The sequence below is a fragment of the Pyxicephalus adspersus genome, chromosome 6, assembly GCF_032062135.1.
Source record: "Pyxicephalus adspersus chromosome 6, UCB_Pads_2.0, whole genome shotgun sequence".
Taxonomy (NCBI): domain Eukaryota; kingdom Metazoa; phylum Chordata; class Amphibia; order Anura; family Pyxicephalidae; genus Pyxicephalus; species Pyxicephalus adspersus.
In genome coordinates, this window is record NC_092863.1 from 29,450,502 (window position 1) to 29,474,868 (window position 24,367).

Sequence of the window (24,367 nt, forward strand, 5' to 3'; positions counted from 1 at the left end):
TGTTTATTTAGTGGTTAAATAAACCTAGTGGTTGAACTTGATGGACTTATGTCTTTTTTTAAGCTAACGTCCTATGTACTATGTAATATTTGACCAAGGCCTTGTCTCTGCTGACTTTCAGCAAGGTGAAGGCTGCATGGCAGGGCAAATCAAGTTTTGCTTTATTCTTAGAAAAACATTTGGAAACAAGGTCTTGAGACAGGACAAAAAAAAACATGTTGCTTTGATATTGAAGACAAGCAAATTAGAACTGAAGCATCCATGGAGATCACCAAACTGCTTTCAATGGAATGATTTTGCAGTGCATTTCAGAAGTTTCACAGACATGTTTGGAGTGTTGTAAATGGACAGACCAGTCCTTACTGGGTAAAGTGTGGAATGCAGTGGAACAAAGCAGCATTATGAAAAATCTAAATGAGAAAAAAATGGGGGCTGCCACTGCAGCTCTCTACTGAAAGTGTTGTGATCGGTACTAGAATTACAGACCTGCTCTAAGTACAGAGATGTGGAAATGTTTCTTAGTCCTTTAATGGTTATATGTTTGTTTTAGGAGGATGACAGAGAAGTATGGAAGCCAGACACAGCAAAACAACCAGTATTTTGAGAAGAAGCAAAAAATGGCACATCTATTTTCTTTTACCAGGTGTCCTTATAGTGGTATAATACAGTGCATGTGGCCACTAGGTGGCACATCTGTACCAGTTCTGTTTTGACAGTTGAATATTTCTAGGAGGCACATTAGAGAAAACAGCAGCTGTAGCTCTGTACTTCTGAACTTTGAGGGGTGTTTGAACAAATGGAAGCAGGACTTCCAAGAATGTGAATGTTATTCACTTGTGCAAAAGTTCTTCTCTAAACTGAATGACTAAGTCCTGAATGATAACCCGGGTCACGGCTAGTGGATAAAGCTATCCAATGCCATTTTTAACATACATTATAACCCAAGGACTACCGATTGTCATACTGTTTGACTGATTTGTTAGTATAGCCCCTATGGACAGATGTACACGGTTCAGATTTGAAAGCTGGAATGTGAGACCCAGGGGAGAAATTAATTCTTTAGGGGCCAATAAGGTTTGACTAAAGGCAGCATAGCAGCTGAATACTAAGCATGCTAGCTTGGGGTCCCAGCTTCATATCCAAACTAGAACACTATGTTTGTATATTCTCCCAGTGTTTGCATGGGTTGCTTTTAGGTGCTGTGATTTGTTTCTAGAGTTCAAAAACACATTGCTAATTTAGTTTCCATTTCCCAAACTGCTGGTTGTGGATATAGGCGTGATAGGTAGATTCAGTTATGTGCTCCTTTGGGAACTGTTACTCTTGTAAATGGTTCAATGCACTATGTAAGGAGCTTTACAATAAGTCTTCTCTACAAAGCTAGGAAATGGATACTGATGATCTGCATTCACTCGCACTGATGCAGATAAAAGATACCCCGCTATTGTTAATGCAACTTCCAGTTTTATAAGCCTAATAATTTTCTTTGTTTGTAAAGGTAATACATTATTTGAATATATGTGGGACTTCCCATTAGCAGCAGCTGAGATGCCAAGTGGGAAAGTTGCCATTTGCTGGAAGGATTAGTAAATATTCTTGGAAGTGATGTTGTGTTGAGAGTGCACGATTACTGGATCATACTCCCTTAAAGTGACTCAGTACAAATCCTAAAAAGAGAAGCTTGCAAACGAAGACCCATTTATACCTGCAAATCCTAACTTTACTCTCTTGTAGAGCTACAAGTTTGTCCCAGAATCTTTGGTAGCTGATATTTTCAGATGTGTCAGATGCCTGCCTCACCCCTACCACACACTGTGGTTCCATTCACCAGCCGTGCAGTCACTACGATATATAGAGTTCCTTTTGGGGATGAACCACAGTGTGGGCACCAGGAATCCAACATACTTCAGGTGGAAATATACTGCCATAGGAAAGGTAAAGCCCAACTACAGGCTCAGGATCCCTACAATGAAAGCACTTCCATCTGTTTAAAAAAAACTTTATGCAGCATTTATGAAGCTGCTGTCCTCCAAATCCTCCACCAGAAGTGAGCATCTACCCAATGAAATGGTGTGGTGTGTGGGGGGCACACTAGAAACAGTCATTTTTATGGTGAATGTGTTTTGGATTTTTCATTTGCATAGCTGGAGTTGTACTTTAAAGTTTTAAATCTGACCTTCTTATATCTTTTTTTTCTTATTTCAAGCTGAATTGCAAAAGCTGAATTTTCACGTCATTGAGTGTTTCTCCAGCAGCCCAGATGCTGTGTTTACAGGTTATTCAAGGGTGCTTGGCCAGCCAGTTGGGACAACTTGCTCCAGTGTTTATGCAGAGTGAGGTTAGCTGTGGTCAGTCATGGCGCACAGTGACCGGCAGGTGGCGCCGGAGACAATGTCATATTGAACAAGCAATTCCCCGCAGAGTCTTTTGCAGGGTGAATAAACTATACTAGGAAAACTTTGCACAGAGACAAATAAATGACACTGTCACTGAAACACAACTGAACCCTTGGCAGCACTGGCCACTTACGTACTCGTTCAAGGATAAAAAGCTTAGTACGATCACAGTGTGTGATCAAGCATTGCTCTGATTTCCAATGTTCCACGTTTTATGGTAGTGAAATGGTATTTAAGACCATGCATATTTCTGTCAAATAGAATATTTGCAATCCTCAAGATGAAATAAAAACAAATGAACGAGCTGGTGTCTGTAACATGGATCTGCTAAAGTGCTTTGCCCTGATTAGCTCTGTCTAGCTGTGCAGACCTTACAAGCTCTGCTGGTTTACATTCCTATGTGTCTCGCCTAGTCTGATTCCTTATGGCTGGCATTTTACAATCATAATGTTGCAATGTATTCTATGGAGACCAGTGTGCAGCTCACTACTTCTACTTTCTGCTGCTTGCAGATGACTAGCTGGGCTATAATATGAGTCACTGACAGAGCCTGTCTCATTGGCACAGGTGCTGGGTAGCTCCTCATCCACGTGCCTGGGACCAAGCAAGAGCTTTCTGCACAAAGGGTTACACTAAGCACAGAACCCCCCAGTGTATTGCACTAAATAGGGGGTTGGGAGATTTTTCATCTGGAGGACATTGTTAGATGATCCATGTGTGCTACCCCCACAAACACTACCCCACCCAGTGGCAGGTGGACAGTATCCCTAGATAGAGAAAAAGAGCCAATTGTTCTAATCTCCAAACTGCCACACGCCAGACCTCTCCCCCATTGTGTGACTCCTATAGAAATGCAAAGTAGCAGCGTGTGCCATTCACAATCTGCCGCACACTGACCCTATTATCTGTGCAGATCTGCTGCAAGATGGGCTCCTCTGTATAATCAGGCCAGCTATTGATTGCCTGCACACGCTGCAAAATTAAATATTCTTTAATATTTGGGCCAACATAATGTGAAATAGAGTAGGCATGGGTTAAAAGCACATCAAGTTCTTTTAGGGAGTTTGCCTAGCACTCCATGTCCTGGAGACCAGAAATCTCTGCAAATGAAATACATTATGGAGTTGTCATTGCAGGAGTTCCCTCACATATTGCTCAGGCAACTCATTTCCCTCTATTATATTATAAGTGCAATACAGATTGCATAGGGTCCAGCCCTTCCCTGGTCTGCCCAGTCTATTGTATCTATTTGCAATGGTTGTATGAAGTGTATTACTGCAAGTTAAAACATGACTGGCTATGGGCACCATATAAGTGCTATCCTCATAACTATAGCACCATGCACTGGAAACTGGTATCCCCATAGCTATGGCACCAGTATACTGTATACAGTATATTACTGGTATACTTTAAGCTATGGGTAGCATGCACTGTCAATGGTCTTATGGCAATGGCTTCTATTAACTTGCCTCATAGCTCTGGGAACCATGCACAATAACTGGTCTCCCCATAGATATGGGCTCCATGCATGGGTCTCCCGACAGGAATGGGCACAATGCATTATATCTGGTCTCCCCATAGATATGGGCACCATGCATGGCTCCCCGGACAGGAATGGGCACAATGCATTATGTCTGGTCTCCCCAGAGATATGGGCTCCATGCATTGGTCTCGTGACAGGAATGGGTACAATGCATTATAGCTAGTCTCCCCGTAGACATGGGCACCATGCATTGGTCTCCTGACAGGAATGGGCTCCATACACTATCATTGGCCTCCTCAGAGCAGTGAGCACCATGCACAACCACAAAGGGCACAGCTAATAAGTTGTGGGTTCCTTTTGAGGTCCCCTGTGAGTTTCTTGTAAATGCTAAAATCCTCAGGCTCCAGTCTGCCCGGTAACAGCATCACAAAAGACATTAGACTTTGAGTCATGGTAAACCCCCCCTGCGCCCACCACACACTCTGCTCCACAGCACCCTCCCCCACGTGGCCTTCTGGCACGAGCCAGAGGGTTCTGATCAGGATTTGCATTACAATGTCTCTTCTGCCCAGCAAATCAGAGGCGAGGAGTGCAGCAAACCCCGCCCACGCCTCTGCCTGTATAAAAGTCTGAGCCGCCGCTCGTGTTCTTCACACTGCTTGGGATTCTCTCTCTTTACAAACCTTCTTTGGATATAACACTTCGCTTTCAGCAAACCTTTGTGGATTTTTCTGGCTCTTAGCTAACTTCTTTGTCAAGCATTTATTCATCATGACTCTGGAAGAGCTTCACGGACAGGAAACCGTTGTGGAAAGTGCTGAAAGGTAATGAGTGATACTATTCATATTTGTAGTATTGGGGATGTGTAGGGGTAAATGGTATAACATGATTGGGGTGATTGCAGTGATCTAGTGTTGGGGATGTGGGTGGCTTGGTCATTATTAGATGCAGATTTATATAAGATCTTGGTAATGATGAGAAGGTGTAAATAACAGAATTTAGTGGAAGTGACAGCAGTCATTGTTAGCACAGCCTTATAAGGAGCATTCTGTATACATAGATCACTGGCAGCCTGATTGCATTGTGCATGTTTGCTTCTGATGATGAGTAGGACTTTTGTATTAAATGCATTTATTTTTGTCTTGCTCAGGATGCACAGCGCTGGCAAAGCTCTTCGTGAGCTGCTGATCTCCGCCCAGAGACAGGAGTGTCTGACTGTTGGAGTCTACGAGTCTGCCAAAGTCATGAATGTGTAAGTATCTCACTCCCTTGCATAGATCCCACGCACGCCCATTACTCATGCACACACGTAACACAGTGCCCACACACAGACCCACTTGTGTCTTTTTTTTTTTAATTGCAAAACTAATGTACATATTTTTTCCTCCTTTACAGAGATCCAGACAATGTCACCTTCTGCATTCTGGCTGCTGATGAATTTGATGAGGGCGACATTGCCCTGCAGATCCACTTCACCCTCATCCAAGCTTTCTGCTGTGAAAATGACATCAATATTGTACGTCTGAACGACACCGAAAAGCTGGCTGAAATCTTCGGCAGTAATGATGAGTCTGGAGAAGCTAAAGATCTGCATTGCATCCTTATTACAGTAAGTGTTGTGTTTCAGCTTATCTCTTCTGACTTGGCATTGTGCCTTTGGCTGTTTCTCAACTTTCTGCTGGTAAGCAGTTTACTCATGTTCTGTTCCTTTTCTTTTCTCAGAACCCCAGTGAGGATGCCTGGAAAGACCCTGCTCTGGAAAAACTTGGTCTATTTTGCGAAGAAAGCCGAAATGTTAATGATTGGGTTCCCACTATCACCCTTCCAGAATGAACTGACTGATGCATTAGATTGTGTGAATCTTTTTGCATTCTTATCACGGTGTTTTGCACCTGGAAGGACCGGCTGCATTCCCCGAGTCTGTGGATTACGCCGGTTGAGGTCGGAAACTGTGGCCGAGACCGGCAAGATGTTGGCTCTTGTGGAGCAAAAGAGTAAGGAGGAAACTTGACATGGACTGATCTGCAGAAGGGAAGGTTCAGACCAGTGCAAAGCCTCCTACATTAGTAGCACTGAAGGGGCAGTCATACCGTGGAGTTGGGATATATTGCATGTTTTGCAAGCCTGGAAGGACTTTTGCAAAGTGGAATTGTATCTGTGGCTATGTTGGTACAAGGAAGACCATAACAGATGGGGAAACACCTTGGCATGATGAAACTGTGTGGATTTTTGGAAATGTTTGGACTGCAAACAATCTAAAAGAGAAAGGAGAAAAAAACTTTGGACTTATAAAGCTAATCAACATCAATTTATACCAAGCTTATCAACTGCATTTTACTAATAAGATGCTTCTGCCTTAGAGGCAGAGACCTGAAACACCATTGAACTATGAACTTTTATATTTCATCATATGTGTGCATAACTTTATAGCACTACAATGAAGTGATTTTTTTTCTAATTCCATCTATTACATCACTGTTCATTTTGATATTTCTTTATTTAATAAAAAAAATTGAAGCTTACTTTGGTTGTCAGTTTGCAATATTTTACATAGAGAAATGTAACAGCACAAAACACACTATAATGGTCATCTTAAATTAAGCTACACGCCTTTTTTCCTTTATCCAGACCTAGTGCCAGCTTTGTTCTGTGCCAGCCTCTTTGGGAGCAGACAGTATTGTCCCTTTTTTCTTAGCACAGAAGGTGCTTGCTCCTCAAGATAAGCCTTGACTGAGGCAGCTAATGCTTACTATTCAATCAGATAATGTGACCTCTAACCCTTCTGCAACAGCTGCTTATTGCAACAGCTTGCAAGACAGGAGATCCTGCATTTCAAATTAGTGAATTATTCTAGTAGGAGGTCTTAAGAGAGACAAGTTTCTATTTTGCTTTAAAAAGTGCAGCTGGCCCTGTGCCCCTGTTAGGGGTTTCCCTGCAACCAAAGCCTGAAATAAAAGTTTCCCCAACCCCCCTTCCTTCCCTATAGTTATGCAAAGTGCACAGAAAACCATTTGGTTTTTACCCCAGCTCTAAAAACAACTTGGCAAGTTGCCATAAATTTTATTTTCTGTCAACATACTTCATTTTTGTAACTGTTGCAAGCACTGTATGCAAAGGTCCATGCCTATTTTGTTTACAACCAGAAAGTAGGTATTATACAATTTACATAATTTTACATATGCAGCAGAGCCCATGGTCATGTCACCATCTGTCGGTCAGGTGCTTACATTCTACTACATACAATACACTTCAAAGAGCATAAAAGGTCATCGGGATCTGTGCAACATATCAGCAAGCTACTAATCAGTAGCCTAGAAGGTACCAGTTAATTAGTAATGTCTAAGATTCCAGGAACCTGTGCTTTGTGCTCTATGTAAGCATTGGGTTCCTGCTAAAGTACAGCAAACTTAGGTGTAGCTGCCAAGACTTCAGAGAAAAGTATTACGATTGCACAGTAACCAAAAGTCTTGGAACAATCTAAGGCATTGGAACTGAAAAAATATTACAGCCAGAGATTTTTCAAGTTTGTGTACACAAATCCCAGAAGAAAGGTCAAATTGTTCTGCTGCACAAGCAAAAGAAAAACATGTTCTAAGTAGTAAATCAGTGCCATACTGTTCACTGATTAAGAAGCTCACCCGTGTTTGAGGGGAAAATGTTCTCTCCAAGAAAACACATAATGCTCTTTCAATAGTCCAAGAAAAGCTTTTTTTTTGTAGAAGAGTAGCTATTGTATTAGGGGCAAGCTAACAAATATATAAAGCAAATGCATGACAGAAAGTGAACACTAGTTCTTTCTGCACTAATGCTGGCAAAGCATAGGACAATTCTTTGCCCAGTGCATCATCAGATGAATTCATGTTGAGTAGACTTTAGACTGCTGGACCCCTTACAATATGATGTGCCATAATTATGTAACAGAAGGACTGTGCCAAGAACCCAGACATAAAGGTGTTTGTTCAATCAATCTGTATAGTGTATGGTCGGCTTGAGAATACAATCCTGGATGATACATGTTGGTAAAAAGTGGAGGGGTGGCTTAAAGGTCAATTTCGGTAAAAAGGTTGCATGAACTTCTTACATTCTATTCCAACTGCAACCTGCTCCAAAACTTTCTAGAGTGCAGGACATAACTGCTCATGGGTCCCTTTATAGGGCCATACTCCTCCATTCTTCAGTCTTGGAATGTGGCCCAGTTTAAGTCTATGGGCACACTGCACGGTCCTAGAGTAGATTTCTACGCAGAGAAGGTAAATATTGGGGGAGAACATGTCTATCATGCTGAGGTAATCTGGTAGGTGTCCATTAACTCGGCATCCCAAAATCATGCAGTTAGGTAATCAACTTTCTCTCACAAATTGTCCTTAGACTGTATTAAGGAGATATGACTATGATAGGGACAATAAATTGTGCCCCACTTTGAGGAACAGTTAGTGACATGACTATGGATTTTGTAAAGCGCTGCGTAATACGTCAGTGCTAAATAAATACATTTTAGTATAAGTAATTCAGTCAATATCTGTATTTTTTTTATTTCAAATCTGGTCATACCTTATACAGTCTAATTGTTATCAAAACTAAAATGAGGTCAACACTAAACAAATCATTAAATATGAAATCAAGTCAGATCATTACACTTCATAGTAATCGTAGATGTAAAGGAGATTGTACAGTCGGATTGTAGTGCTTGGCCAGCTTTTGATAATCATGTTATACATTGGTTCAGGCAATATTATACTATAACAATAATATAAATGTAACTTTAACCTGCCAACTTGCATGGTTATGTTACAGGAGTAACATTGGATTACTAATGCCAGAGATAGGCAATCAACTGGTGTCTTTAAAGTGAGTCTAGCAATGGCAGTAGGATCACACAGTAGATGTCTGCTGGTCACATGACTTCTTGCATAAAGAAATTAGTTAAATCACCTGGCAAGAAGTAGATTGATGAACTGCTTTTGCCACTTGGTACTCAGCAATCTATTATCTTGTTGGCTGATATATCTTCACATTTTTGCCATTATTATGGTTAAATATGTAGAATTACCATATTACTTCTACAACAGGTCAAATAAACTTGCAACAATTCTGTTCTGTTATGTAAAGGTACTCTGGAAATATGCATGCTTTAGGGGTATTCAGATTCAAATGTTCACTTCATTTTCCTATAGATAACATAGTGGTTATACAAATGAAGACTATTTGCATAGGTCTTTGGGGCCCCTGAGAGGCCTTATTTGCAGTGCAGAAAAAGGCTGATTTTCTTGGTGTGCATTCAGATGCCTGAGGGTCTTGAATATGCAAATTTCTGTAACAATGGGCTGTTTAAGGACAGCTTTCCCCTTTGTGCCTGGTACCATACTGTGTAGGAGATGAAGTTGCCATGAAACATAATGAATTTACTGTTCAGTGTGGCCTAATTATTAATAGTCAAATACTATCTTATCACATACACAAGTAATGCTTCTAGTTACACTTAATGGCTGCACCATTCTGTTTGATCAATACAGCAGGGAGAAAAGTGTGCATTTATGGCCACTAAAATGCAAAAATAACCTGTTATCATTCGCTAATGATGTAAAAAGATTGTACTGTTCCTATAAGTAACACTAAATCATACATACAGTATATTTTGCATGTAATTGAAGGTTCATTGGTATGGGATATCTTACTAGAAAAATTCACGCCAGTGTCATTGAAGCTTTGCTATGTCCTATTTGCCAAAATAAAAGGCAAATATTATCATGGCAGCCCATACTTTTACATATTGTCATTGTACTATGGATGTTCCTTGTATCTGGCACCTGGTTGAAACCATGGATCACTTTTGCTTTTACGTCACATGCTTTAATGTGTTCATGGACCTAATATGGGGTTTGTAATATAATCAATATAAAGAGTTCAAGACAGGCTGAGTTTATTTGTATTATGAACCGACAAGTTTCCTGGTCAACTCAATTACTACTTAACAATAGGAATGTGTAGGTGTAGAACCCATCCAAACCAATCAAACCCAGTTTCTCTAGGAGAATGGGGGGTTATTTGCATAATTAAATTAACAGTAATTGTGTTAAAGGTCTGAAATGTTGATGCCTTTGAATAAACAGATAAGAAAGCCTAGCAGGTGAGGAAATCAACAATGTAAAACAATAAGCATTTACATTTCTGGTTTGCTTTACCTCTTGTATGGTGATTGCAAGTGGTTTCTTAAGCTATGCATGGACTCTTAACTATAGTTACTGCAAACAATTGCTAGCAATTATTTCAGGGCCAGTAGGGATGATTGAGTATTGTTCAAGTATTGCTCTTCTTTCTTTGGAGAGGGCAGGATGAGCTAAAGGCGCCCTACTAAGCCCCCCCCGTTTGAAAACAGCAGCAACTGTTCCAGTGGGTTGTTAATGGCTCACTAAATGACCCAATAGTACAGGGGTACAGCTATTATTGTGTTTCGGTTCACATACTGTTCATGGTCAGTTCATGCAGTAACCAAGACTAAAACAGTCAGATATGACATGGAATTGGATTTGGTCATCCAGGACATGTTGTGCACATTTACGCAGTCAGACTTGCATTTCAGGCCTATTTGTATTGCTGTGTAGTAAGCTCAGAAATGCTAAAATCATTGCGGGGTGACTGTATTGGGTTTTCATATACCTCACTAGACACTTCTGAATGACAGATCCCAGAGGTGACCTAAAGTTTACAAAAAGTGGTGGTATATGGCTTGTTCCTAAATTTCTAACAGCCATCTGTAGATAAGATATTTACAATATTTCACACCTTGCCTATATATTTACAATTTAATACTCTAAAACATGTGGCATTACAGGGATCTGAAAAATGGGGAACATGGAGGAATTGCCTAACCCAAAGTGAACTCAAACCCAACCCTCATTCCTATTTAAAAGGCCTCTCCAAAGGTTCCATACTTCATCTTCAAAAACCTGAGCAGAAGGTGGACTGTAATTAAACACTGTAGATCCCCCAAGTTGTCCCCATTTATAAAACTACTCCATTACTGTGCCCAATTTTGGGGACCTTTACATATATTGAAGAGATCCAGATTGATAAGAGCCAGAGATAGGTCAATGTGATAATGTGAGACAAAAGTAAATAAATGGTCTTAATGAAAAAAAAAAAACAAAACTAAATTTTTTAAATAAATAGGCTTGCAATGCATTAAAAAAGTGATCTCAAGCACTACAACACACAATGACAAAGACCCAAGTGGTACTATTATTATTATTATTATTATTATTATTAATAATAAACAGTATTTATATAGCGCCAACATAATACATAGCGCTGTACATTACAGGGGTGGCAAATGACAGACAGACACAGATAGTGGCACAGAAGGAGTAGAGGACCCTGCCCCAAAGAGCTTACAATCTTTGAGGTTGGGGAAGCATCATGATATATTAGCAGGAATATATTATTTTTCAATTAAAGTAGTGGACGCTTGAAACAGCTTTCCATCTTAACTGGAAGTAATATCAATTAACTAGAAGTTTGGGATAAACTTAGGTTTATTTATTTTTTTGGCTCATCATTTATAAACTTCTTGGGTAAAATTCGAGGGTTAGTAAAACTTTCCCCTGACATTGTTTATTGAGTCTTTGTGCCAAATTACCTTCATGTACAACTAGGGTCAGTTTTAGGTACAGCAAACTTGGGCCCCCTCTGTGTTTAGGGTCCCAAAATAACAGAATAGCAGGGGTAGCTGGAATACTTGTGTTTATATGGGGCCCCATTTTGTCTAAAACTATTCATGTGTACAAAACAGCTACTGTTTTCTAATGAAGAGGAACTTATGGGGGCCTACCATTCACCTCTATACATAATGCACACAGGTGGCAGAGTAACCTGTCTGTATAGCAATCGGTTAATCCTAACTAAAACCATCACTAATGATTGTTTTTAAAAGCAATGATTGGAATTTGTAAAGGAATTTAGTAAAATGGCAGTTGCCCTTAAATGTAACTGAGATACCATTGTGTGTAGTACTAATTCATTATAACCTGCTTGAAAAGCAGAATGCAATGAACTCTGGAAACTGATGGGTAGTTTCCAGAAGTACAAGCACTTCCAGGCTGTCTGCTGTTCTGGGAAAAGACATTTTCTGACCAAGAGATAACTGAAAGTGTCCTTATCTCTCAGAAGGCTGCTTAAACAAGATTAGTATGAGAACAGTGGGAAATAGAACTAAAGCTACGTACACACTTCCAATTATTATCGTTGGAAAACGAACGACGAACGATCCTGCACGATACCTACGAACGATCGTATAGCACCGATCCTGCACATAGAGATAACGACACGATCGTTCGTAGATATTGTACACACAATAGATACGATCGTTTGAGCGATACAGGGAGTGACGTGCACGATAGGAAGTGAACGAACGTTCGTTCGTCACGCATGCTCAGACCATGGACGATCAACGAACGATCGTACACACGAACGATGGTCAACGATCGTCGTCCAATCCGATCCGCCGGTCCGGTCGTTCGTTTCCAACGACTTTCCTCGTTCGTCGGCGTCGTTGGTTACTTTTTTTACGAACGATTTTTGCCCAATCGATCGTTCGTCGTTCGTTCGGCGTTCGTTTTGAACAATAAAAATTGGAAGTGTGTACGCACCTTTAGGAACTTGAATCCTTAGCATAAATACTGCTCTACATAGAAAGTAAAACTTATTAGTAATTATTTGTGTGCAAAGCAGCTTTTATAAGCTATGGAATAAATGGTTTTGTAAATAAGATTGTTAAATAAATGCATTTTTTTCTACAAAATTGGAAGCACCTATATACATTGCATTTACATTATCATGCAATTTCATGTATTTACATACACAGAAGATGGTTTTCACAGCAGGAATCAAATAGAAGACAATGAAAAATCAGTTCCTGGTATGGACCATCAGTCTAAGGTGGATTTAATGAGAGTTAATTGCAGCTGTTTAATGAAATAAAAATAAGTAACATCTACTTGATGCAATGTGTATTTGTCACATGTAATGGTAAAGATCCTTAAATAAAGGAGTTACTGTATTTGTTTCACTAAGTAAAATAATAATAATAATAATAATAAGTGTCTATTTGTAGCACTTTATTGCAGAGTCATATCAAATGAATGTTAGATTGGTATGACAGGAATTCAGCTTGGAGCAGAATAATGAGTCAAATGCTTGTGATCTCACCTTGCATATGCTTATTTTCTGCTTTGTCTGGACAGTATGTGCAAATAAGACAGGCATACAGGACAGTAGACAACTCAATGTCTGCAATAACATGCATGCACGTGTCATAAAAATAATTTTATTGTGGGGAATTGTGTGGAAGCCATATTACTGGAATATCAACAATCATACTTAGCTAGTCAGCTTTCTCTCTTTTAATGATCACGTTTGGGCATGTACTTCATGTAAAGGGTGTAAAAGTTTCAGTCCATAAACCTGTTAGGGAAGGTAAATTCTTCACAGACTAAATAAATGGCATTAGATTCCTTCCTATTACATGATGTGTTATATTGTGCATTTTTCTAACAGTTTACAGATCTTTCATCAGATTTTGAAATGTATGCAATGAACATATTTTCCCATCACAATTACTTTCTGTCCTTGAAAGTTTTAGAAACAGAATGTACTAACAGTTGGGGTGTAAATGTTTTAGTCTCTAAACTTGTCAGACATGGAAAATTCTTTATCGAGTGCATAAATGGTATTTTGGGGTCCTCCCATTGGAGAGTACATGATGTATTTAAATAACACATTTCACAATCATTTTTTAAAATGTGTTTGAATCATTACAAGTCCAATGATGTCCTGTAACTGGATGGTGATTTTTTTATCAGCTATTAAGAGTAATTTTCCCATTTTTATTTGGGAAGCCATGGACATTTAGGAGTACAGACAGTGCAGACATGATTCAACAATTTAGATACCTGTCCATCAACAAGGCATGGGATTGAAAGCCTCTCCCAAATACATTACAATTCAATAAAAACACAATGGGCGCGAGGAAAACAGGCTGCATACACACATGCAATAATTGTTGTTGGAAAAGATCCTTCACGATCCTTTCCAACGACTAAGGACTGCATGATGCATGAACGAGTGCTGTACATACAGCATCGTTCTGTTCCATGCAGTGAGGAGGGGGAGAACGATGGAGCGGCACCCTGCTGCGCGCTATCCCCCTTCACTTTCAATAAGATTGTTTGTCGTCCATTGTCCATGGATCCGCCAGGGCGGTCGTTCTGACGATTGACAACAGGTGCTGTACACATGCCAGATTCTCATCCGATATCAGCCCTAATCCGATTATCGGACGAGAACCATTGGAAGTGTGTACGTAGCCTTGGGCCAAAGCCCTTTTTGTTTTGAAAGAATTGAACAAACCTTATAAAACCATTACATAACCATAACAAAAAATAAATCAGCAAATAACATACCAATATACTTAACAGTCATCAAGACTCAAGTGCAAACAGCATAACTGGCCAACTTTTTATACTCAAATACTCCCAAAGTGGGCAAAATCACCACATAAAGGCTGACCAAAAGTAAGGGGACAGAAGGATAGTGTAAAAATCTCCTGAAACAGATTAGACTGAAGACAGATCCTAAGGTGAAAAGATGGTAGCTGGCCAGTGACATATTGGGCCTGATTTTTTAATGCCCTCCAAAACTGTTGAAGATAGACTATCATGGCAGAACCTGGGTGATTCAGCAAACCAGTAATAGAACTGGTTCAGGATTGAAAACATTTTCAATATTTGCAACATAATTCTCCAACCTTGGAGAGCTTTGATTAATCAGACCCAATATGTAAAGGGTTAGGGTGTACCATCAATTGAATACCAATTTTCTAAACAGTTGAGAATATGCACACCAATAGTCACATCTTACAAGCACATCTCCTCAACACCACTGATAGCCTGTCACCGGAAAGATAAAGTGGACAGAACTAGAAAGCAGCCCAGAAATCAAATGACTAAATAGACAGCAGTTAAAGAATATAGATATATACATGTAAAATTGCACATATACACAAATGTACATGTACAATATACATTAACAAAAGGTGGGTGCCAGGTTGTCATTAGTGTATGAATTTAGCAATGGAGAAAGAGGATTATGGAGAAGCCTGTTGGCTTTTGAGTTCATCCCATTACAAGGAGAACTATAACAACTGGACATGTTTTCTTAGTCTGACTAATCAAGAATTTCCCCAAATACACTCAGCAAAGGTGTATCTAGTGTTGGTTAGGAATGAGATGGATGCCTACTTTTCCCAAATCCTTCTTAATGAGCTTGTAAAAAGTAGAAAAAAACATAACATCTAGATGCGTTTTTGTTGCTTCCATTTCTGTGCATTTACCTGTGTACTAAAAGCTTCACTGGTAAAAATATATACAATAAATATGTTGTAAGAGAAAACGTTTCATTACCAAGTCATCAACCATGTGATATACACCGTGTGACCATAAACCCATTAACCCAATAAAGAAGTGAATGCTCTCCTTTTAACTGATCGGTGCTGGTTTTTTTTAAGAAAAGAGTTCTCAAAAAATGGAAGGTAATTAAAGTGAACTGATTTTTTGCAAAACAAGGTTCACTTTATTTTGTATCTCCCCAGCAGCATGTATTTCCTTCTCTTCCTAAGTTAATGAAGTCAAGGAAGTGAGGGAAAAGCCCTGGGTAAAATAAAAATTCTGGGAATTATGACTTAGAAAGCACAATTACAACTCATGTGACATCAGTCACCAGCCCAATGCTGTCACATGGATTTAGTCAATGTAGCTGGAGTGTGTAGATGTTTCATTCATCTTCTACAATTGTCGCCAACCTTTTGGGTTCTGTGGACCACTAAAATCACCGGCTCCCGACTGCTTATGTGCGGGGAGCCAGGTGTCACTCAAAGGGGGAGAAACCTCCCCCAGAGTGACATCATTATGACATAACCCCGCCCACTCTCCCATCACAGATCTGAGCCTGCAACGGGAGAATTGTATCCAGGGACACAGCCCGCCCACTTTCCCGAGCCTGGGAACTGTACGGGGGACGTGATCTGGGGCTCTGACCAGTGCGTCTCCCCCAATGGGGGTCCTTTTTTTGACACCGGCCAGAGCCGCTGACCACCAAAATTATCTTGCGGACCACCAGTGGTCGGCAGAACATCGGTTGGTGACTGCTGTTCTGGAACTAAATTAAGAGACAGTGGAGTACAGAAAATGGTATAAAAGACATTTTTACATAAAGGTAAAAGATTAAAGTGCACTCTTCATGAACTATTAACTACTTTAGCTGAGCAGGTTGCATGTCCTGACCTTTTTGAACCTTCGTCTGGTTTAGGAACCCAAGGTGGCTGCCTATACTGACTACCATCAACCCAGCCCTGTAACTGGGGATACTGGTTTAAGCAAAATTGTTGGTATACTCAGGCTCAAGCATTATTTACGTAAACAACATTGTGGATATTGCAGGCAATAGACTTGCAATGGAGCTTTAGGAGAAATGAACAGTGTCACGTGATACAGATTTTTTGAGATGTTTCTCACCATGTATGGCTTTTACAGAACCAAATTTACAACCTGTTAGAGACCAGTTTCTGCCTGCAGGGGATCCTTCAAAAAGAATTGCTTTTGTACAGTCTAATTAGAGCTACTATGATGATACTTCTAAGCCTACAAGGGATCCTTTAAGGAGGAACCTTTTTGTATTGTCTATTTATGGCTACTACGGCAATACTTCGGGGATGTATACACAGAAAACAGAAATTCTCCGTGTAGTGGATTTCCATTTTAGCTAAAGTGCAATTGTTTAGGAACCTGATTGTCAAATTTAAAATAATTGGATTTCCCTGCCTATTGAAAGATCACAAATACTCCACTAAGTCCAGCTAAACCTAACATCAAATTCTAATAACAAGCAGGTTAACAAGTGAAAATAGGCAATATTGCTTGCATACTGAACTACATCTTATTTCCTCTCATCTTTGAATTCAGCTAATAGCAGGATCGTTTATCTGTGACCATGTTGCACTCTAAGTAGTCCCATGTGTCTACATTAGAAAGTGAGATTTGTAGCAATAGAAAGTAGGTAATGAGCACTTGCATGACCTCAATCTTAACAAGAATCAAAAAGGCATAAACTATCTTTATACTTACAGGCAAAGCTAAATGATGGGTCTGATTTTTTTAAAGCTCTCTACAACTTGAGAAGATAGACTATCATGAGTGAACCTGGATGATCCAGCAATTATGGTATTGATTTCCTAAAATAAATTCCTATTATGTAACCGTAAAAATCTTAAATCCTGGGCCAGATTCATTCCAGGTTTGCTGGATCACCAAGGTTCAACTGTGATAGTCTATCTTCTGCAGGCTTGGAGAGCTTTAATAAATAAGGACCAATCAGTTTTCACGTTTGAAAAGTTCATTTCCAAAGGTGATATTTAAACATTTCACTAACATGATTATTTTGAGATTTTTCCTTGTTCAAGGTTGGATTTGGTGTAAAAATAAATATGCAGCTAGAACCACAAGGATACCAAAAATCTTGTTCTTTAATTAGTTGTTTTGCAATTTATAGGATTCATTTTTGAACATGACCACCTACCAAAGTTCTCCTCTTTCTGCCTTCTCCTCCCTAATTGACTGCTGAATTTTACTTACCAGTAACATCTTATTTGTAAAGAAAAAAAAGTCTTGGCCTGTCCGTATAATGTATGTCTGCTCTCTGGTTGTTAACACATATGTGCTAGTGTATTACTTATGTTGTGAAATCCAACACAGGAAATTTTGAGTACTGCTTGTGAAACCTTTCCCTTCAGTTGATGCAGCATTAGCTAACATTCTATCATGTCTTTACCTAGACACATGCTGGTTTAAGGGTTCACACACTGCCTAAGGGCTTTTTCACACCAGAATGCATGCTTTAATATGCTATGTCAGGTTGTGATTTTATGTTTCACATGTACGTATTGTATTTAAAAAAAAAAAAAAAAGATTGGTAGCTGCTGGAAAGATGGTGTTGGCTCTTGTAGGAGTGCTTGGGCTCTGTGGTTTTATGGCTGGTGGTTTTGGATTCTTGGGATGATCCATCCCGTTTGCACTGTGGGTATGATTACATGCAATATTCTCTTTGTTCTGTTCTAGATGAACAGAAGCAGCTTTTGTGCTATCTGTTATAGATTATAATGGAAAACCTCACTATATGCATAACTCTGCCTGTTGCACATGGGTAGGACACGATTCTGATGGATCTGTAATGGTTACTGCTTCATTTGATGGCTACTTTGATAAAGAACAGGAAGGGGAACATGTAATGACTATCAATCTAGAAGAAGTTCTCGGTGATGGAAACCCCCAGTACCACAAAAAGGATCTCAAGTTCCCAAATCTTTCAACAATGAATGCTTCTAGTGCTGATAAATGTGCTGCTATCCAGAGAGCTGACCATATTCCATGTGCTAACACAAGTGTGTACAGAGGGCTTTGTGAAAGTGTTGGATGTTTCTAGACCCAAAGTGACCCTGGAAATCCTTGGTAATAAATTGACTGCCCAATGCACTGATGACAACAACATGGTGGTTGTTGTGTCCAAAGACCTCACTTTGCCATCTTTAATACTGGATTCAGTCAGTTTGGTTGACGTGCACTCCACCTAATGCTTCAGGTTGAGCATTTCAAAAACTAACTCATTTGTTGGCTTTAGGTTTTCTTTGGCATGCAATGTTGTAAGCCAGGCTCCTGACGGCATGATCTATGAAAGCACACTTGTTGCAACAAAAGTAATACAAACATGGCATGGATCCTCTGTCCCAGAGGACAGCACTGTAAGAATAACTGTCCGCTGCACTTATGGAAAAACTGATGCTGTCCCTCTGGAAATCAAAGTGTTAACCTTATCACCACCATCTTCAGTGTCCACTCAGTGACCTCTCTTTCTGGAAATGAGACTAGCTACAGATGGAGCATATAGTTGATACTTTGCTGATGAAGATTACCCCATAGTAAGGGTGCTCAGAGAACCTGTCTTTGTGGAGGTTCGTATTCTATTCATGTATGATCCCAACCTGGTTCTTGTCTTGGAAAATTGCTGGGCAATCAACTCTGCTAATCCAACTGATGATCCTCAATGGCCTATCTTGTTTAACAGTTGCCCTTTTCCTGGAGACAACTACCTGATTGAAAGGCTTGCTGTTGGAGCACCTTCACAAAACTTAGCTTTTCTGAGCCATTACCAGCATTCTATGGTGAGCACCTTTACTTTCATGGCTCCCAACACCCATGTTGCTCTTGGTGGACTGATATTCTTTAGTGCAGTGCCTCAGTATGTGTCCTATCTGCCACAGATCCCTGCACTGTGAACTGCAAAGGAAAAGGAGAATGGCTGATACAGTTCCGAGGCAATCACTAACTGTACCTTCTGATGGACCTGTGATCTTCAGTGGGGATGAGGACTTTGATGCAGATCAAGATTTTGCAGAAATGGAGACTGATAACCTGGCTTCTAGTCCCTTACATGCTTTGGCTAAAAGGAACAGCAGTTGTAAGCTGTGCCTTGGCAGTTATCCTTGTGGCTACTAGCCTGTACAGAAGATGGAACCGAGCTGAAAACAAAACAGAAAATTTTCTATTGACCTCTGTAAATGCTTAATAAAATGAGCAGTTAAAAAAAAAACAACTTTTATGTGCTATGGTGACCCCAGTGCTAATGACCATGCATTAGGCATTTTTGGAAATTTGTGTTACAAATATGTTTCTGTGCACTACAGTGTGAATCAAAAGATGAAAACAGTTCTGAGATTTACAAAATGTCAGATTCTTCATGATGCTAGAGAAAATCATTGCCAAAAAGTAACAATTTGAACAAATAGTGTAGAAGTCCAAATCACCACTGCACAACAACTTCCTTACTCACCAGAAAGTAAATAAATAGAAAGTCTTAAGACTTAAGCTTCAGAATCGTTTAGAGACTTTACATCAGTGTCATTGTAATTGTTCCCTCGTTAGCAAGTCTAGTGACATTGTTGTCCTGTTGCCACTTGCTAGCGATTGAAAGTTTGCAGCTAGAGGTAAAAAATGCTCATATATTATGCATATGCTTATATTACATATTGCAGTCCACTCATATGAATCTTAAAGTCACCATGGACTAACGCGTTTTGCTGTCTTTCTACAGATTGACAGGAGTAAAAATTGATTGCTAAACAAGAGGGAGCAATTGGTTCCCTTTGGAGAAAGCTACACGCATAGCATTCAGTTGCAGCGATTTATTCTCTCCACACCATTAGCAGGTATTTGTCTCATCTGTTTAGTGACACAATGGTGCTCCTAATGACAATATAATAACACTTGTTAATGATTTTAATGGCATAATTGAGCTACTAAAAATCTCCCCTGGCCCTGGGATTGTTCCTGTTGCTTTCGTATGCATGGCCAGAAAGTGAAACAAAATGAATTAAAGGGCTTTCTACTTTGTAACTTTAAATCTCCATATCCCTGTATTAATTACCCAGAGCATAGGTTGCATATAGACAAATACAGTATAAAAGCACATTGAGGAATGGCATTTGATATAAGCATGTTTTTGAGATCATGTTTCTAGGTATTTCCAGTTTGGGAAGGGAATGTGAAGTGTGTTCTAGACCTCAGGATCCTAAAAGAGAACATGAGGATTACACAATCCATGCTATGCATGCCTTGGTCTCTTCTCAGAGTTCCAGGCATGCCTGGGATGTTTACCGGGTTGCCTGAAGACCAGTTGTGAATCTGGTCTATAGGTATCTTAAAACAGACTTACGATGCATCAGGGTTATAATGTCTGCCTATTTTTTTTTCCAAAAACCGTTTTTTTATCACTTTTTAATACAGTCCATAACAAGGAAGTTTGGCAGTAATCATGTTATGCAAATATAGTTTACTAAGCCTTGGAAAATGGTTCTTTAGAATTTCATTTTAAAATAGTTTCCTTGTTAGCACTGCTTCATATAAATAACTAAAACGAATTGTTAACCTAACATCCATTTTTAAAATATTTTACCTCAATTTAACAATGACATATTTCCCTATCCTTACACTTATATTCACACCTAACATTCTTGGCCACACAACTGTGCACAAATCATCTGCAACTTCCCATAATGTACTTTGTTACCCATACAGAGGCATAAATAATAGACATAATAATTAATTTAGTTCTGATGCTGTATTCACCAACATGGAACAAAAAAAGGAGAGTTAATAAAAATTGCAATCATTCTATATTTGAGCTATTCTACGTATCTTGCTTACCAAGGCAAGGCCTGGGACAAGGGGTAGACAGAAGAGAAGTGCTGTGGCTGCTGCAGCTTGAAAGGGGCACAAAAAAAACATTTTTGCCTTGGGTGTAAATGGAATCTTATTCTTGCACTGGCCAAGGCAGAAGTCCATAATGGTGTTCTATGCAACCCTTATAGTCATTAGATTTTAAACTAACAAATTTATTTTATGTGTAGCTTCTCCTCCATTGTTTTCCTAATGTGTTTTGGGTGCCATTAAGAATAAATGACACCACATAGTACAGTTTGTGGTTTGCACATTACTGTACAGCTAAGGTAAAGCATGTAGCATACATATGTGAATGGGTCCTAAATGGATTTATACTAAAGTACACAGGAAAACGGATATTCCTCAAAATGAGCAGTGTCATTAAAAATTCAATAACTACATTATTAGGGAATGAAAACCTTGTGCACACAATCAAAAATAATTTAAACAATTTAAAATGTTAGCATGTATGTAATTAAAGTTGTTTATTGCAAACATTTTATCACTAAATCTACCTCATATTCCCAGTGAGAAATTCCAAAGCCAGCAAACATTTCTCAAAATAGAAACTGACCTAAAGTAGGCATTTTACATGGCACAAATCCAGCCTCACTGCTGTCCAGTCTGAAATACCACTAAACACATCTTACAGAGCACAGAGAATGCTCAGGAGACACGCAGACCCACAAGACAGGCATTTAGTTTTACCTCCCAAAGACAGGGGTATGAAGAGAAAACATTCTGAGTTTTTCAGTGACTTGTATTATGCTTAGCTAGGCTTCCCTAAAGGATCTACACAAGAAATAAAAGGTTTTTATTCCATGGACTGTGTTATAAGAGTTCAGATGAGAAGTTAGTTGACCTGGTTTAAAAGTATACAATACACACACATTGTCCTGTTTTCTGCCATCATAAACAAAAGATTCAAACAATATATGGATGAGGAGCAATGATAAGCATATTTTGAGGCAGATATCAAATAAATATTTAGGAATGCAGGGAATTTTCTGTTATGCAGTCCAAAGAAAAGACTTGGCTTCAATCCATCAGCTCAGCTAGATTTATATAAATAAGAACATGGTACCCCTAGAAAATCACATTTTTGGTTTTGCAGGCCTATGGCATCTGTTCTAAATAGAGTTTTTTATTTTGTTATGAATATGGATCTTTCTATTATTGTTATCTTTCTTTGCAAGCTAAAACATACTAAACTATGGTCAGGGTCCACCTAAGAGGTGCTCTGGGTATGGAGATTTCTGTTGACCAAATACCTTTTGAACTTTTCTATGTGACAGCTGTGTAAATGGAACCATAGATTTGGTCTGTATTACCAGTAAGGTTTAGTATAGGATTCCTTTTGAAGGACAAGGATAGGCCATCACACCCACTAGTATGCTAGATTTTTTTTTTTAATTTACAGAGGCTAAAGATTTTTAATTGCACAATTGCAATTGAATGGGTAGGTTACAAAGTCAAAGTATATGATAATTACATATACTTGGGTTTCTGACATTTTTATTGCTCGTAATGTCATCTATAATTTTTGCTGGAGACATTTATTAGATACATACATTGACTGCACAGATTACAGATTGGGCTGCCAGAACGTTAATAAATTAGAATAATGCACTGCAATTATTCTATTCCCATCTTCTTAACAAATCAGTCTTCCACAACAAGCTTGATATGGGTGCAGCTAAAAGATCTGGGGGCCAGTGAAATAGGTGCATCAAGCTTTTTTTTTTTAAAGACTTCTACCTATTCCAGCATATTTAAACACATCCATATCTGCTATATGCACATTTTCCACTCTGCACTCACATGCTCCTGTCCTACTAAGTTATATTTATATTACAGTTCTGCATTTAGGCTGAAAATCACCCTGTGTCATCACAGACCATGAGTGAGGTTTCTAGTGACCACAAATGACGAAGTCACTAGCATTGCCTGGAAATGTCATATCTACGGGCAGCACAGGAAGCAAGGATTCTTCTGAAAATGCAATACCTCTCCATATAGATTTACACTGGATATTTTATTCCGTATGCTTTATTTAGGGCTGTATATATTATTTTCTTGCACATTCCTGAGTGTCCTGTGTGTTTTTTTTTTATATATGTCACTATTTTACAATCTGCACTTGAATTACCTGTGCAGTTAATCTGGGATTCAGTTATCCTTTTATCTTCTCTGAGACAGTACAATAGAAAACAAATTAGCACAGTAATAGAAAGTCTATAATGATAGTAAACACAAATGGCTGACGGCTTTCTGTCCTGTCTGGTACATTGATGATTAATTTCAGCTCTCTGAAACATACCGGGAATGTTTATCCAAACTCTCCTTTGTAGCAGAGAAAATGAATAAGCCACCCGTCCAGATGTGGGCTGGGGATGCTGAATACCAAACTTCATTTTTTTTTACAATGGAAGCACATCATTTCTGCATATCAAATGACAAAATAGATGTTAGATACCTGGTAATAACATAGACATAAAAGAACTGTTGGACTTTGACTATCTTAGATTTCCATAGACATTAGAGCAGTAGTTGATGGCTGGACATGACTGATTATCCTAAGGCCTTATATTGGCTGCTTTAAACCCATAAATATTACCTGGTAATAAAATCTAGTAATCAATGTTTGTATTGAGAACAATAATGTTACTGTGTATGTTTTTACTTTTTTTATTTGCCGTATAAATATCTATGTATACAACTTTTTCAGAGATGCTCTAATTGTGAACACTGCTGTCAATCACTGGGAATTTCCAGATGTTTTATCAACAAAAAGATTATTTAATCCTAAATGAACTTTTGGCCCAGGAAGGGTAGAACACATAGTTTCAAAAGACATTTAATTTATATACTTGACAGAAACTTCCACCCCTTCAAGCATTTCCAATTATGAAATATTATCAAACCAGTATACTTGAGACAGACTAATTACCAAGGAAGGCACTATACTTCGCAATCATAGATATGACTAAATTTTAGAATCAGTTTATATGAATTTGTCCTATGCAGAATTTGGAACAATATGCTAATACTTTGTTTTATTTAAATTATTGCATTGTGTGTTTTTACAAGGATACTGGTATATATTGTATTTTGGTGATTTTATCAGAACTTTAAATAGATTGCACACAGTGACTTTTTCATAGTGT

General features: G+C 38.9%; 1 protein-coding gene across 1 annotated transcript; it reads left to right on the forward strand.

The window, feature by feature from the left end:
- The first annotated feature begins 4,524 nt into the window (after positions 1–4,524).
- GADD45G (growth arrest and DNA damage inducible gamma) lies at positions 4,525–6,401 on the forward strand. The gene is made up of 4 exons (XM_072415042.1): positions 4,525–4,703; positions 5,030–5,131; positions 5,275–5,488; positions 5,602–6,401. The coding sequence occupies exons 1-4, from the start codon at positions 4,651–4,653 to the stop codon at positions 5,710–5,712; spliced, it is 480 nt and encodes a 159-aa protein (XP_072271143.1). The 5' UTR covers positions 4,525–4,650; the 3' UTR covers positions 5,713–6,401.
- Positions 6,402–24,367: the final 17,966 nt, after the last annotated feature.